We start from the raw sequence: 15,381 nt of genomic DNA, 5'->3' as shown, positions 1-15,381 counted from the left end.
AAAGGCGTCTGAATGTGTGTTGTGTTTTTTTTTTTTTTTTAAATTACAAATAAAATAAAGATTTCACAAATCTGAATCTGTGTTTTAAATAATCCTTAACCTCTCTGGGATAATCTAGTTTAGATTCGATAAATCTAAGTAAAGTGGTTTTTGATCAAATGTGGTCTGCATGTGAAAAAATGTAGCAAAATGTCCCTTATTGCATTTTTACAAGTAGAATAAAGGGTTAATATATTTTAAAGTGTTTTTCAGACAGCGTTAAGGATTTACTTAAAACGTCTTTCATGCTTTCACCACAGCAGGAGGTGCAAAAAGCCAAAAATCCGTCGCTTAAGTGTTGCAAATTCCCTTAACTATCCCCTTAACTCTCCCCTTAACTGCGGAATCGGAAGCGACGAATGAAAAGCGAACTTCAGCGTCGTGAGTTTTGCTGTGTTGTGTTGTCGGTTTTTGCATTTATCGGGGAAATGATGTAATAAATGGATGAAACGGTGAAACTTTTGAAGGACCAGCATGCTCGGCTATGTTTTGGCGGCGTGTGTGGCGCTGGCGGCGTTCGTCATTCCTCGGGACTGGTCGGAAACACTCGGACTGGGCTCAGACCCTGAGCAGCCGTCTGCAGCCGCGCGGCTGCTGAGCAGCAGGGAGTTATCGGAGTATGACGGAGCGGAGGGCAGCCCGGGCCTCTACCTGGCCATCCTGGGACAGGTGTTCGATGTGCACGAGGGACGCAAACACTACGGACCCGGAGGAGCTTATCACGGCATGGCAGGTGATTCCCGCGTCTCCCAGAGAGCCCTGAGTGTGCTGATTTTAACATCTGAGCTCAAAAATCACACAGAAATATATTTTATTATTTAACAGAGTTTCACGTTTAAATACTATAAATACATCTCGTAAACATAAATATAAAGAATGATGATACTAATACTAGTAATAATAATAATAATAATAATAATTATTATTCATTATTACTATCTTGTTGATTTTTATCTTTATTTATTTATTTGTAGTATGCTATTTATTTGTATTATTATTATAAAGAGTAATAGGCTAGTAATGAAATTAATGATGATAATAGTCTAATAATATTTATTTATTTATTGCACTTTCTATGAGAGTTCTGTGATCATTCTGTAATTTTTTACAATTTGTACTTAATTCTCAATTTGATGTCATAATGGCCAGAATCAAGATTTAAAAATCAAATATATATAAATACAAAATTGAAAACAAAGATAGATATATGGATGGATAGATGGAGATAGATAGAGGGTTTTTAAAATTATTTTAAAAATTATTTATTTATTTATTTTTCCATTGTTTATCCTCCCTGAAGCTACAAATGCTTTTCTTTGAGCCTCCATCATCAGTGACCAGGAAAAAAAAAGAAAGACCTCTCTCCTCCACATAAATGAGCTGTTAGATTTAAAAAAATCTGATGTTTGAAAATTAAAATACAGAAGAACTTGTCCCGCATAATGTGATAAAAGACCATCAAAAAATGTGATAATTCAATGATAAATTCTGTATTTACAGTTTCTGGCTGAGTAATGGTGTATATGTGTAAATGTGTTATAATAATAATAATAATGATAATAATAATAATAATAATAATAATAATAATAATTAAAAATCTAAATGAGGAACATGAATTCCAGTCTAACAATTGCACACACACACACACACACACACACACACACACACAGGGCTGTAGTACATCAGTATCTCTTGTTCTGTAAACTGTGTGTGTATATGTATGTGTACTGCGTGTATATACTGTGTGTGTACCTCTTGTACTGCAGAGGCCTGTAAACTGTATTTTCAGGCAGAGATGCGTCGCTGGCGTTCGTCACCGGAGACTTCACAGAAAAAGGACTGACGGACGACGTGTCCAGTCTGTCCCCGCTGCAGGTCATCGCTCTCTGTGATTGGCTGGCCTTCTACCAGAGGGACTACACACCTGCAGGTACTTCCTGTTTGTTCCCGAAATATTTAAATGTGATTTAATGTGTTTTTTTTGTTTGTTTTTGTAAAGCACGTTCATTTCCTCCTAAAAAGACTAGATGTTACCTTCAGGCATCTTGTACAGTCAGGTTTATGTATCACTATTAATCAATAAATTAAGTATTAATCAGTTAATTAATTAAAACGGAATTTTATAATAGAGGTTATTAAATAAATTATATCAAATAATAAGACAATAAATACATGCTGAAATAAATAAATGAATGCAATACTGACAGAATAAATGCTGAGGTTAGGACCTCCAACCACATTAACATACAGACACAGAAATAAATAAATGTAGCTGCACAAAAATCTACAATATATTTAAGATATTTATTTATAAATTGCCTATTTAATCATAAATGTTTAAGTATTTATTCATGCAACTATCTATTTATTTCAACATTTTATTGAAATTATTATAAGTATTTATTCATGCATTTGTTTCAGCATTTAGTCATTTACGTATATATTTCAACATCTATTTATTTATTTAAACATTAATTTATTCTCAGAATTTGCTTTGGTGTATTAGTGCATAACAATAAGATAGGAGGAGAAAAACAAATTAAAAAATAAAAACAGGTATTGCAAAAAAAAAAGACATAAATTTGGAAGAGAGTAAAGTTTAAAAATATTTTTTAAGAATACTATGAAAATTATGTAAAATATATCTGATTTATTATGAAACAGCAGTGCAGTTTTGAGAAATTATAGTTGTGCAGAGAAGTTCAAATATATTTATTTTATTCAATGAGATGATTTTGCTGAAAAATCGTTATTTTAAGCTCAGATTGTGAAGTTTGTTTCACATAATGTGTTCAAGGACTGTCAAAAAAAGTAAAAATTTAACGATAATTGCTGTTTTTACAGTTTCTGGCTGTGATAAATTGTGTAATTTTGGAGATTAAAAAAAATATGTATTTTAATAATAATACATTTATTCTTTTATTTATGTATGTATATTTTCATATTTATTTATTTATTGTGTATTTATTCCTGTATTTATTTATTTTTTGGTATTTAAATGATTAATTTGTGTTAAATTTCAGGTCTGCTGATCGGCCGGTTCTACAGTGAGACCGGTCAGCCCACAGAGGCCCTGCTGCAGGTCCGAGCAGCACTCGCAGACGGCCGCAGAATCAAAGCCCAGTCTGAGGCCGAGAGGGTCCGCTTCCCAGCATGCAACTCAGAGTGGAGCGCCGCCAGAGGAGGACGAGTCTGGTGCTCCACTAAGAGGTATGGAAATAGTTGCTGCTCATGAAATATTAACAGCGCTGCAGGCAGAAGATGAAATGCAGAGATGTGTTGTTCACCTGCTTCAGAGTTTTGGTTTGTCTTCCAGCGGTGGCGTGGACAGAAGCTGGACAGGCGTCCCGCGGAGGCTCTTCTCTCCGGGCTCCAGCAGTGTCCGCTGCGTCTGTGTCCAGTCTGCAGCAGAGGAAGACCCCAACCTGCAGAGATACGCCGGCTGCCCTCCGGACGCCGAGTCATGCTCTGTTGGAGAGTTCTAGTCTCCAAGTCAGACCAGAAAATGAAGCCGTTCATGGACTGCAGTTAGCAGCACAACAACCAGGGACTATATGGAAGATCATATCTGCCAATGTGATTAAAAAACACATCCTGTAAGTCAGCATGATGAACTTTCTAGAAATAATGAATTAACATCTCATAATAATGACTTAGTATCTCATAATAATGAATTAACATCTCATAATAATGACTTAGTATCTCATAATAAAGACTTAGTATCTCATAATAATGACTAAGTATCTGTGAATAATGACTTAGTATCAGTGAGTAATGACTCACCATGTCTGAATAAAGACTTCGCTTAACAATGAGTTAGTATTTTCAAATGACTTAGTATTTCAAAATTGTGACTTAATATCTCAATATAATGACTTAGTATCTCATAATAAAGACTTAGTATCTGTAAATAATGACTTAGTATCTCATAATAATGTCTTATAATGTCTGAATAAAGACATACCTCAACAATATTGAGTTAGTATTGTTAAATAATGACTTTGTATTTTAGAATTGTGACTTAATATCTCCTAATAATGACTTAGTATCTCATAATGACTTACCATGTCTAAATAGACTTACCTCAACAATGAGTTAGTATCTTAATGTAATGACTTAGTATTTCAAATTTGTGACTTAATATCTTATAATAGTGACTTACTATGACCTAAACAACAGTCGCTTAATATCTTGAAATGAACATAATATCACAAAATGTTGATGAAATAATAAAACATTTTCTAAAATTAAGACATTGCATCTCAAAATAGTGACATACAATCTCAAAATGACATCGATCTCTAAATGACAGTGTATCAAAATGAAGATAAACTGTCTTGAAAACTGAAAACAATGAGTTAAAATTTCAAAATAATTACCAGCATCCTGAAATAATGACTTAATATCCTCGAATGACTTGGTATCTCAGAATGTTTTTTAGTATCTTACAATAATGACTTGTAATCTCCAAATAATGATTTACTATTTTCAAATTATAACTTAGTATCTGAAACAATTACTCATTATATCCAAATAATAAGATAATCCTAAAATAAGATAATCCTTTATTTGTCCCACAGTGGGGAAATTGACTTATTATCTAAAGATAATTACTTAATCTCACAAATTAAAGACTTGGTATTTGGAAATATTGACTTGGTATTTGAAAATAAAGACCTAATTTATTCGAATAATGACGTAGTATCTGAAAATAATGAGTTAGTAGCTTAGATTAACAACTTAGTATCTCTAAATAATGACAAAGTATCTTTAGAATAATTATCTCAACAAAACAACACAATATCTCAAAATAATTACCCTGTATCTCAAAATATTGAGAACATTTTTCAACATAATAACGTTTCTCAAAATAATGACTTAAAAATAATGACTCAGTATTGCAAAATAAAAGTTTTTTCAAAGTTTGCAGGACTTTGTTGAGCTAATTTATGCAACTTAATTAAAGTCAAAATACTGATGCAGTCTCTCATTATTTTGAGATATTAATATTTCGAGAAAGTTTCTCATCATAATGACTTACAGGATTTTTTTTTCATTATATTGGCAAATATGGGCTTCCATAAATATAACTTTTTTTTCACAATAAAGAGGAAAAATGAAGAAAAGTCAAAGTTTTTGATGACCTTTATGTAAAGTTGTCCTCCCTTTCTCTAAAAGGATACACCAGGAAGAGACAGGCTAGATATCTGAGCATACAGATACAATATAATGTGCATAAAAGATTAAACAATGTGCATAAAAGATTAACAGAGGCAAGATTTAGGTTTGTCACAATGACAAGCACAAACTGCATTTTAAGTACAAAACAGTTGTAGTGGTCAAAAATATCACACATTTATCTGTACAATTTAACAATACTTAAAGAGGCCCCGCTACTCGGCCGTCCCGCCGCTCCACGTTCTCCCCGACCGCCTGAAATGTCATGTGATCTTGATAAAGTGCACCTGTTAGGCTGAGAAATCAAGAAGCGTTAAACGTGACGGGGTCAAGACGACAACTTGACTCGAGGCAACATTGTGGGGACTTTACTCCGAGGACCTCAACATGGCAAATAAGAAACCAAAAAAATGGAATGTAATCATTCTGATTTCGATGATTTATGATTATGACGAGACAACAAATCAAATGACATACATACGCGTAAAATAGGCATTTCTGTAACCGAGGAGGAAGATTGTTCGGAGAACTGTTTTTTGATACTGCTCTCGGGATAAAATAAGCTTTCTCAGGTCAAATTTTCCCAACTTTTTAAAAAGTATTTCATGTAACGTAGCTGATGCATGCACACGATGAACCAAACATGGAGAAAAAATACGGAAGCCTAAAACGGCCATGAATTCAAACATTTTATCTGCTCCGTTTTCTTGCAGTTTATTTAACTTTTTTTTCTCAAGATTTGTGTTATAATATCAAATAAATATTTTTTGAAGATAATTTTCTCAAGATCTCAAGAAAGAAAAACAAATCTTTCAAAACTTTAGTATTATTATTATATTAGTATTATTTCAGGCTAAAATAATGACTTCATATCTCCCAAAACTGACTTAGTATCCTGAAAAAATGACTTAATATCTCCAAATAATGTCAAAGTATCTCGAAATAAAGACATAGTATCTTGAAATAATGACATATCTCAAAATGACCTAAAAGCTCTCAACATAATCTTTCTCAAAATATTGACTTTAAATATAAAAATAATGACTTAATATTGCAAAATAATTCATTTTTATTTCCTCCGTTTTTTTGTGATGATTTTATTGATTTTTTTTCTTGTAAGATTTGTGTTATTATCTCAAAATAAATATTTTTCCAAGATAGTTTCCCCAAGATCTGGAGAAAGAGCAAATCTTTTCATTCTCAAGGTATCGCGATACTGAAGCGTCGGCGATTTTTAGGCCTAAATCACTGCAGGAAGTTTTGCGTTCTGTGCAGCAAAAGCTGTTTTGGGGCCAAACAGTTTTGGGGTTGAATGTACATTTTGGTGATTCGAACACGAGGAGACACCCGACACACGTCGCTGTTCACACCTGCGTTTATCAAGCAGCTGACCACGTGTTCGGATTTTCTTTACGTCCCGTTTCACTCACGCCAGAGGGTCAAAGGGCCGTTTACAGGTCGACGGTTTTTGCATGAAACATTAAACTTTTGTTGCAGTTTGGCCTTTAATTAACACGACAACAGCGTTTTGGGGGCCAAAAACGCCAAATTTGATTCCAGAGTGTAATCTTTTTGAAAACGCCGCCCCCTTCTGTCGCCGTGTAAACTGGCGATGATCCCGCGAGAACGGTGACGTCACAGCCGCACTTCACACGTCAGACAAACAGCCGCGCCCGAATAGGAGGACAACAGTAACAACGGTGGACTGCCGAGCTGTGTTTGTGCTGCTGACTCTGCTGAGGTTATTAACGCCGTCCGTTCTCGTGCACGCATTCGCCATCATCTTCTTGTTTGCAGATCGAACGGTTAAGTTATGAGTCCTAAAATACGGAAGTACGTTTGCATTTTTGCAGTTCCCTCGTCTCTAAGTCTCTGGGTTTTTTGGTACAATGTCTTAAATAAGGTCTGTGGTTAACGCAGGCTAAAGATAATTACACGTTTTGTTCTGCAACATAAAATATATAAATCCAATTTTTGAACTTTTTGAACGGTTGAAGATTCGGGGTCGTGCCGTTTAGGTCGTGCGACCACCATGTTTTTTGTACAGCCAGCTTACAGCTTTTTGCTTGTGGCGAGTTCACGTGAAGATTATCATGCTGAACAAACCTGTAAGTATAATAAACTTGTGTTCGTCACAGGGATTATTTTTGGCGATAATCGAAAATCCCAGAAGGTTTTTGACGAGGGAACCAGTGCGACGCTAACTACAAAAATACGTCATCCCTTCACAGAACGCCTTCATATGCGGGCGTGTGGTCTTCACCTATGGTGTGTCATTACCGCCAACTACTGGCCTGGCATGCAAACTGCAGCATTTTCAGGTGTTTTTGCAGATCCGTCTATACGATAAACGTTTTCACAATGTTTTCAGAATGATCAAGCAACACTGTGTCCAACTCGATATAACATGATAAAGGTTTTACCACGTTTTCATCGAAACAACCATCACGTCCCACACCGATGTCCCCGTCAGAGAGAGCGAGCGGTTTGACTGATCGAATCACAACGTGTCTCGGTTGTTGTTAAAACTTGTGTGTAGCGCTGTGACCGGATCAGCCAGGACGCGTGCTACAGTGAGAAGCTCCTCGGTGAACGCCGTACATTCAGGGGCTCTTTTTCTGTTTTGAGATAATCTCGAGAAAACAATACTAATAAAATGTTTGAATCTTGACCATTTTGGGATTCCGTTGAAAAAATGAAATAAAAAAAATCATGAAAAATTCCATCCTCTTCCAGATGTGCCGTCATTCACCTCCTACAGTTAAGTGAAACATGGTCCGTGGCTACGGTTACATGCACATATCTGACAATATTCTGAATCGGATGCCGGTCATATAAGCAGCCATTAAATATTCCCAATTTTACATTTTCTGATTTTAGCAGCATTATTTATAAAATGCGTCTCTACTGTTTTTTAGTTTTTTGTACACACGGCCTCTCGTCTGTTTCCGGACATCTCTGTGCGTTGTCATGGATACCACAGACTGTATATAAGGGTGGACGACATGACAGCTCCGTTAACTTTTCGACCTGTATCGCCCCCTGGTGTCTGTCTGCAGTATAGGTCATAAAGCCCGCCCCTCCATGTTAGTGAATGGGACAAACTAAAAACTCAAAGTACATGCCAAAGAAATTTTCCCCAAAGATGGTTTCTGTCACTGAAGGCGTTCTCATCCCCCTGATGTTTGTTCAAGTGTTTGTTTTCATAAGTTTGGTTTTAATGAGTTAATAAGTTAAACAAAAGGGGGGTTTTCCGCCATGATTGACAACCGTGACAGCCAATTTGTGCGCTCGCGTTTAATGGAGCTGCTCATGATTGGTCAGACGGGTGTTTCGCTACTGCACAGACTCCGGCTCTAATGACGTCATCCTCACACAATGGCAATGCCCGTATCTCGGATATTTTAGCCGCCCTTCGGCGTAGTCGGGGGAAGGGGGGGCGAGTCGTCCATCTTTATACAGTCTGAGCTCCCCACCATGGATGTGCGCTTTGCTAGCTTGAGTGGCGGTCTTAAAAATCTAATGTTACAGCTCTTTTAGGTTTTCTAAATGTTATCAAACTGTTTGACCTAAATCTAAATAGTAAAATGAGACATCTCGCGGGGGGTTTGACACTGATTTACAGACGTCTTTTTCCCGATGTAAGTCAGTCTTTTAGGGTCCGTGGGCATCACGTGACGGACCTGGACGGAGTTATTCATTTTTCACCACTATGTCAAATTTGCATCAGAGCGCGGTGCTTTTCCTGGAGGCTTGGGTCAGCTGAAGCTGAGCTGACGACACAGCGACACCTGGTGGTGGAGGGAGATGTTACAGGACTGTAAACAGCCGGCGGCCAGCAGGCAGAGAGACCGTGTGGGAAATAACGGCATGTTTTTACATCCAACTCAGTGAATTAAGGATTTATTCGGACCGAACTGGTGATTGTTGGAACAGTGGACTTACTAACTAGATTGCTAACAAGAGTAACCAAGCATTTCAGGCTAGTTTTGTTTCTGTTGAGTTTGATGAAATGTTTTTTGACGAGTTAATGAGGCAGTTAAGCGTCGTCAGTCTTCTGTGACCGAGAGAGAGTTGAATTCAGAAGGAGCGCAGTTGTATTTCTCTGTTTAACAAGGAAAATAGGTGTGAGAATATTTACTTTTCTGAACATTTTGTTTTGGTTTTTATTGTGTATTTATTAGTCTGAAAAGCTGACGGCCGCACAGCATACATATACCGTCATAAACTGTATATCCAGGTGAAATTTCAGGAAGGTATGAAGTCTAGTAGAAATGCACGTAGAAAAGCCCTAATTTCTGGTCAGAAGAAGAAACAAAAAATCTGTAAAAAAAAAAACAAAAAACAAAAAAAACAAACATCTAAACTGTAAAAAAATAAATAAAAATAAAAAACAATTTTTATGCAAAAATGCAAGTTGTTCTACTTTTCCATGTTTTGACATGATAAACAACATGTTAACATTAATCAAAGTATGGTAATTTTACTGGTTTATTGGTTAATCTATCATTTGGTCTTTTTTTGGTTTAAAAAAAAAAATTAATCATTTTCTTACTTTATTCTATTTTTTAGTTATTTATTTATTTTAATTTAGATGTATTATCCACTTTAAATGTTATACTTTAATATTATTTTATTTAATAATTTTTCATCAGTTCTGACACGCCTTTTTTAATCTTTTTAAGTTCTTTGTTTTAATTTTAATGATTTGATTTGTTTTTATGCTCAGATGCTGGCTTTGTTTTGTGCCTCGCACTTTATGCAGCACATTGCGCTCCCACCTGAATAAATAAAGTTTTGCCCGCTCGCTGTGCACGTCTGCATGTAAACAGGAGTTTTAGTGGAATATTTGTTTCCATTCGCCGTGTAAACAGCTTAGCAGGATTATTGTCTTTTTTGTGTGCATGTAAACGTAGTCAGCGTTTTATTTTTGGATCTAACTGGTTCGATGCTCGTTTGTTAGAACAAAAGTTGCTTTCCCTTTAAATCCTCCTCGTCTGTCCTGCTGGATCCGGTCCGAGTCGGGGTGACAGAAGAGGGAAAGATTACAGAGATTTAGTGATTTTGGGGCTCTTAAACACGTTTGCTCTGCTTTTGTTCAAAAGCAGAGCAATGAATTTCTGTCTTTGGTCAGAGCATAAAGGCTGCTGACGGTGAAATATCCCAACAGAGAATTTGATTTAAATCATTGAATTGAAACAAACTGATTAACAAAGAGTCCAGCCGTCATGGAGCCGGAGCGCGTCTGTCCTCTATCCACTTTAAGACCAAAACAAAAAGACGATGTCTCACTCTCTATCTGAAACGTCCCTCTAGAACATTAATGCTTTTTTTTCTTAGACTGGAATAGTATAAAGGTGATGGTCCATAACTGTCCTGCTACTGACGTCCCTTCTCCTGGTGCGCCCGAAGAACCGCGAGGGTGGAGGAGACCCGGGCCGCGGCATTACGACACCCCACCCAGAGTCAGTACATCGAAGCAGATGTCGCACACCCTCACCGGCTTGTTCAGGTCAAACTTGATGATGGGGATTTCCTTTATAGAGCACTTGTGGCACAACAGGCGCCCACAGTGGCGGCTGCAGGCGAGGAGGAGACGCCGGATTAATCAGGAAAAACTCACAAAATAAAAACATGAGTGAAATCAAAAAAATAATATTTTAAGAAGAGACTAACCAGTGATGTTTCCGTGTAGTAACACCAAACTTGGCGACACATTCATAGCAGTTGGACCCATCACACCAAGGGGGCTCTTTGGACAGCATATCTGAACAGATAAACAGAATATAAATAAAATCACGACGGGGTTTAACCCTCTGAAACATGGATCGACTATTGTTTTCTTTTTTGTGCTGCGTTCAGATGGATTTCACAAGCTAACTTGTTCCACAGATTGCAAGAAATTGGTAAAATGTGAAAAGACAGTTGCCTAAATATTAGTTTTAAATTAAGAGGGGAGGATTGGCAAAATTATCCCAGAAAGGAAGGAAAAAACATTCAGAAAGCCATATTTATAATCATATTAATTTTTTACAGATTTTATGTAATAATTTATCTTATTTAATTTTCTGTTACAGACATAAAATAATAAAGTACATAAAATAAATGCTTTTTAAGGTTATTTTCTTATTTATTTATTTATTGTTGTTTCTTTGGCTGTTGTCTTTTTTCTCTCAACTGTAGGATTTTTTTCAATTTTTTTTTTTCTTTTTTTTGACCAACGGAGCATTTTTTGACCTGAACAGTCTGAATGTAACTATTTAGTTTCCACCGTGTATTTTAGACTTATTGTAGGAGCTGAGCTGCAAATTCACTGATTACACTCAGATACACAATCTGGACTACATTTAGGACACATGCATCAACACACACACAATTATCAAAAATAAAAAGTGCATTAAATGCATTAAACGGTCCCTGAGGGGAAATATCTGGTAACAAAGAGTGAAAACTCACCTAGAAGGCGGAAGAGCAACTGTTTGGTTGCAACTTGGTAGTTGAAAATGTTGATGCCCTGATTGTTGTTGATGCCCAGTCGAGCCCCGGCCCTCACGATGGCGCGGCACAGGTTTGCGTTTCCTTTCATGTAAGCCAGGAGCAGAACTGCAACGACACACAGGTCACATGACGCGTCGATGACACAGTGGCTCTGTCACGAGAGGACCGCTAACGTGTGCCGTTAACGGGCTGCCGTACCTGTGTTCCCCTCATTGTCGGGTTTGTCCAAAGGGTATTCAGGCATGCACTCCAGGAACAACTCAAAAATGGCGGCGGCGTTCTCTTTTCCATAATGGCCGAGTACGTGCATCGGTGACTGACCCCTGAGCAGCAGAATGAGATCAACAGGAGACATTACAGTCAGATCTGAAGGTTAGCTGCAGAGAAAAGCTGCAGCGGCGTGAACTGGCTGATGGCGTCACCTGTGAGAGGGCGGGTCAAATCACAGGTGGCTGGTTTTACAACATCAAGCACATCACCTGTTTTTACAACCAAACAGCTTGTAGATAAATCAAATAAGAATCAGTAAAAAGAAAAGAAAACTCTGAAAAAGAGGAGAAAATCAGGACAAAAAAACATAAATAAATAAAAAAAGACAATAAAAAGAAAAGAAAAAAAACATCACAAGCAGGAAAACTAGAAAACCCACAAAAAATTTCGAGAAAAAAAAACAGTAAAAGGAAGAGAAAATTTGGAAAATCACAAAAAAGAAAATTAAGAAAAAGAAAGAAAAATCAGAAGAGAGAAAACCAGAAAACAAACAAAAAATAAGAAAAAGAATCAGTGGAACAAAATAAATCTCTTAAAAAAGAAAAGAAAATCACACAAATAAAAATTAAGAAAAAAAATCTCTAAAGAGAAAAGTATAAAACAAACAAAAAATCAGTCACATTAAAGAAATCTCTTAAAAAGAAAAGAAAATCACAAAAAAAAATCAGGAAAGAGAAAACCAGAAAACAAACACACATAAGAAAATATTATATAGATTATAGATTATATATAGATTACTGTGGCATATTCAATACACATCCCACTGTTTCATCACTTGTACAGATGCAGCTGTGGCAAGTATCTCACTATCACTGTCCCCACTCTAATTTAAGAAGCTACACATTATATTCAGCCACAAAATAAACCTGAAAAACTGAAAATCAGAGCGGAGGAGCAGAGAGTTGTCCCGTCCAGTCGTACTTGTATGAACGTCACGGACCGGCGCTTTGTAGTAGCTGCGCGTCTGAACTTGTCTCGTGGTGAATCTTTGGTCTGAAGTGAGCTTAAGAAGCTTCTAATGTTGCTGCTGCAAACAAACCTGAGATTGAAGGCCTCAGCGTCGATGTTGGACTCTGTGAGAAGAGTTCTGACATTGTTAAGGCGGCCCTGCATCACAGCCAGGTGCAGAGCTGAGGACACGACCAGGAGGACACGACCAGGAGGAGGACACGACCAGGAGGAGGACACGACCAGGAGGACACGACCAGGAGGAGGACACAACCAGGAGGACACGACCAGGAGGACACGACCAGGAGGACACAACGAGAAGGACAAAATGTTATTGATGTTGGGGATGAAGAATCAGCTACACAGCAGGTAACTCAGCACACTGTTCAGATTCAAAAACCACAAAGGGACTGAGACACAACCTGAACTCTGAGCTGAGCTGACTTTTGTCCCTTTTTTTATTGATAACTGGGTCGTCCCTATCATTCGGTGCCATTTGAGTCCCCATGATACACACATATTTTGGTATCAGGATTGACGATAAAATGAATCAGACTGACGTCCGCGCTAACAAACTGAGAACTGTAACTGTAAATTTTATACAGGAATAAACATTTTTTTTCTCCTTTTTATATAGAAAAAGAAAAGTCAAATCTGCTTTTTGATCTGTTTTAGATTATGGGGCCGTCATTTACGGAAAAGCTGCTGCCTGTACGTTAAAGTCACCGGATGCATCATTCAGCTCTGAGGTTCGTATCCGGTGATCCGTACAGCATCTACCGACATCTTTAGCTGAAGGTCGGCGACTAAAATCATCTAAAAAGCTTTGAAACAGATGCCTCCTCACTATAATTCATCCTTCTTAACTCTGAAGTCACATAATCTGGGTGCTGGGTCGCAGAATATCTCGTTACTCGACGTTCTCCAAATTTAGAAATGAACTTGGAAAAATGTCGTTCTCTTACAGTTCACCTTATTCATGAAATAATCTGCAAAAAAACTTAAACGTGGACTCTCTCCCATCATTCAAATGTCTTATTTCAGATCTTGTTTTAACTGTTGATGTTTTTTATTATAATTCTAAACCTTACCATGTTTTTTTTCTGTTTTTCTGTTTTTAGCTGTTTAAATTTAAATATCATGGTTAGTTTTTTTGTTTGATTCTGTCTCTTTTAAACTGTCATCTGATTGCTTGTTGGATGTTTTGTCTTTATTCCCGCTCGGCATCATTGAAAATGAAAGTCTCCCTCCTTAAATAAAGGTTGTGTGTGTAAAAATGGGCTTTCACTTCTGTCTAACACGATTAACCCTTTTCTGCCACAGAGCAGAACGATAAGCACGCAGGATTCATTTAATGTAAAATATGACTCTAATTTCAGCACAATCAGGTGAAACTACCGAGTCCCAAATCATGTTTGCTCAGACACAGATATAAGTAACAGAAATCAAACAAATTATACATTTTTCTTCATTGCTTTAAAGCCTAATTTATGGTATTCCTCACCAAATGTTTTATTTTTTTATCTATACATTTTTAGTACTTTTTAAAATATATTGCATCCCTGACGTTTCCCCTCATCACATGATTCAGGGGGGTCACATTTTTGGCTGAGAGAAGCTCTTTAATAAAGCTTTTTTTCCGATGTTTCGGAGCGCGTCTCTGACGTGGGAAAACATAAACACGTCCACCACGTTCAGATTACACAGAAACTGAAGCATTGTAATGAAGAGCGGGAGTCGGTACCATTGTTGCCGTTCTCGTCCTCAGCAGCGAAGTCGACTCCGTTCTCCAGCAGCACAGAACAAATGGTGGCCAGGTCCTGCTGGGCGGCCAGATGCAGCGCTGTCTGTCTGTGTTTGGTCAGCTCGTTTACTTTGGCTCCGGCGAGCAGCTGGAAGCAGCAACACCCAAAATCAGCTGCATCGCTCTTTCATTAACATCGCCACTGCAGCTCACACCTCTGTCTGCCTGTTTGTCCTCGTTATATCTCGACAACCGTTTGGAAAAATCTACGTCGCACTCAGCGAGTGTGTCGCTGGGGACCTGAGGATGTGCCTTTTTAAATTTGGCTCAATGTGGAGACGTTAAATTTGAATAAACTTTAAATAAAAAAGCAAACAGACGCAGTTGAGTGGTGTGGGCGGGGCAGCCTCGCTGTATGTGTTTCACTGACTGTAACCAGCCGCCATCTTTGGGGTATTTTTTTGCCGCACTGACTCATAATCACGTGTGAAAGGAGGCCGTTGCGCTCCGCACCAGCAGGCGGGATCCCATTAACCCTTAAACCCGACTCGTCACCTTCGATCACCTGCAGAACTCAGGCAGGTAAACTCAGTGTCCTCTTTTAAATCTGCTCCCAAGACTCACTTTTATCATTTGGCTTTTCTTAATTGATGCTGACGCTGATTTTTAAATTATTTTTAAATTATTCTACTGTGTTTTTATCT

General features: G+C 37.5%; 2 protein-coding genes across 2 annotated transcripts in view; one reads left to right on the top strand and one right to left on the bottom strand.

Moving 5' to 3' along the window:
• Window positions 1-398: 398 nt before the first annotated feature.
• cyb5d2 (cytochrome b5 domain containing 2) lies at window positions 399-5,171 on the top strand. The gene is made up of 4 exons (XM_088088135.1): window positions 399-772; window positions 1,829-1,969; window positions 3,063-3,249; window positions 3,356-5,171. Exons 1-4 carry the CDS (start codon window positions 514-516, stop codon window positions 3,522-3,524), a joined length of 756 nt encoding a protein of 251 aa, XP_087944261.1. The 5' UTR covers window positions 399-513; the 3' UTR covers window positions 3,525-5,171.
• ankfy1 (ankyrin repeat and FYVE domain containing 1) overlaps window positions 5,167-15,381 on the bottom strand; it is a 27,967-nt gene continuing 17,752 nt past the window's right edge. The window contains exons 20-25 of the mRNA XM_042499218.2: window positions 14,678-14,825; window positions 13,025-13,115; window positions 11,914-12,038; window positions 11,674-11,820; window positions 10,894-10,984; window positions 5,167-10,796 (exon numbers count right to left, since the gene is read on the bottom strand). Of these exons, the coding sequence (XP_042355152.1) occupies window positions 10,664-10,796; window positions 10,894-10,984; window positions 11,674-11,820; window positions 11,914-12,038; window positions 13,025-13,115; window positions 14,678-14,825 (735 nt within the window). The 3' untranslated portion in view covers window positions 5,167-10,663. The remainder of the gene's footprint in view (window positions 10,797-10,893; window positions 10,985-11,673; window positions 11,821-11,913; window positions 12,039-13,024; window positions 13,116-14,677; window positions 14,826-15,381) is intronic.

This window comes from Plectropomus leopardus, chromosome 15, assembly GCF_026936395.1.
Source record: "Plectropomus leopardus strain MGB_pleo_1.0 chromosome 15, ASM2693639v1, whole genome shotgun sequence".
Classification (NCBI taxonomy): domain Eukaryota; kingdom Metazoa; phylum Chordata; class Actinopteri; order Perciformes; family Serranidae; genus Plectropomus; species Plectropomus leopardus.
This window is presented reverse-complemented; position numbering and strand designations above follow the sequence as displayed.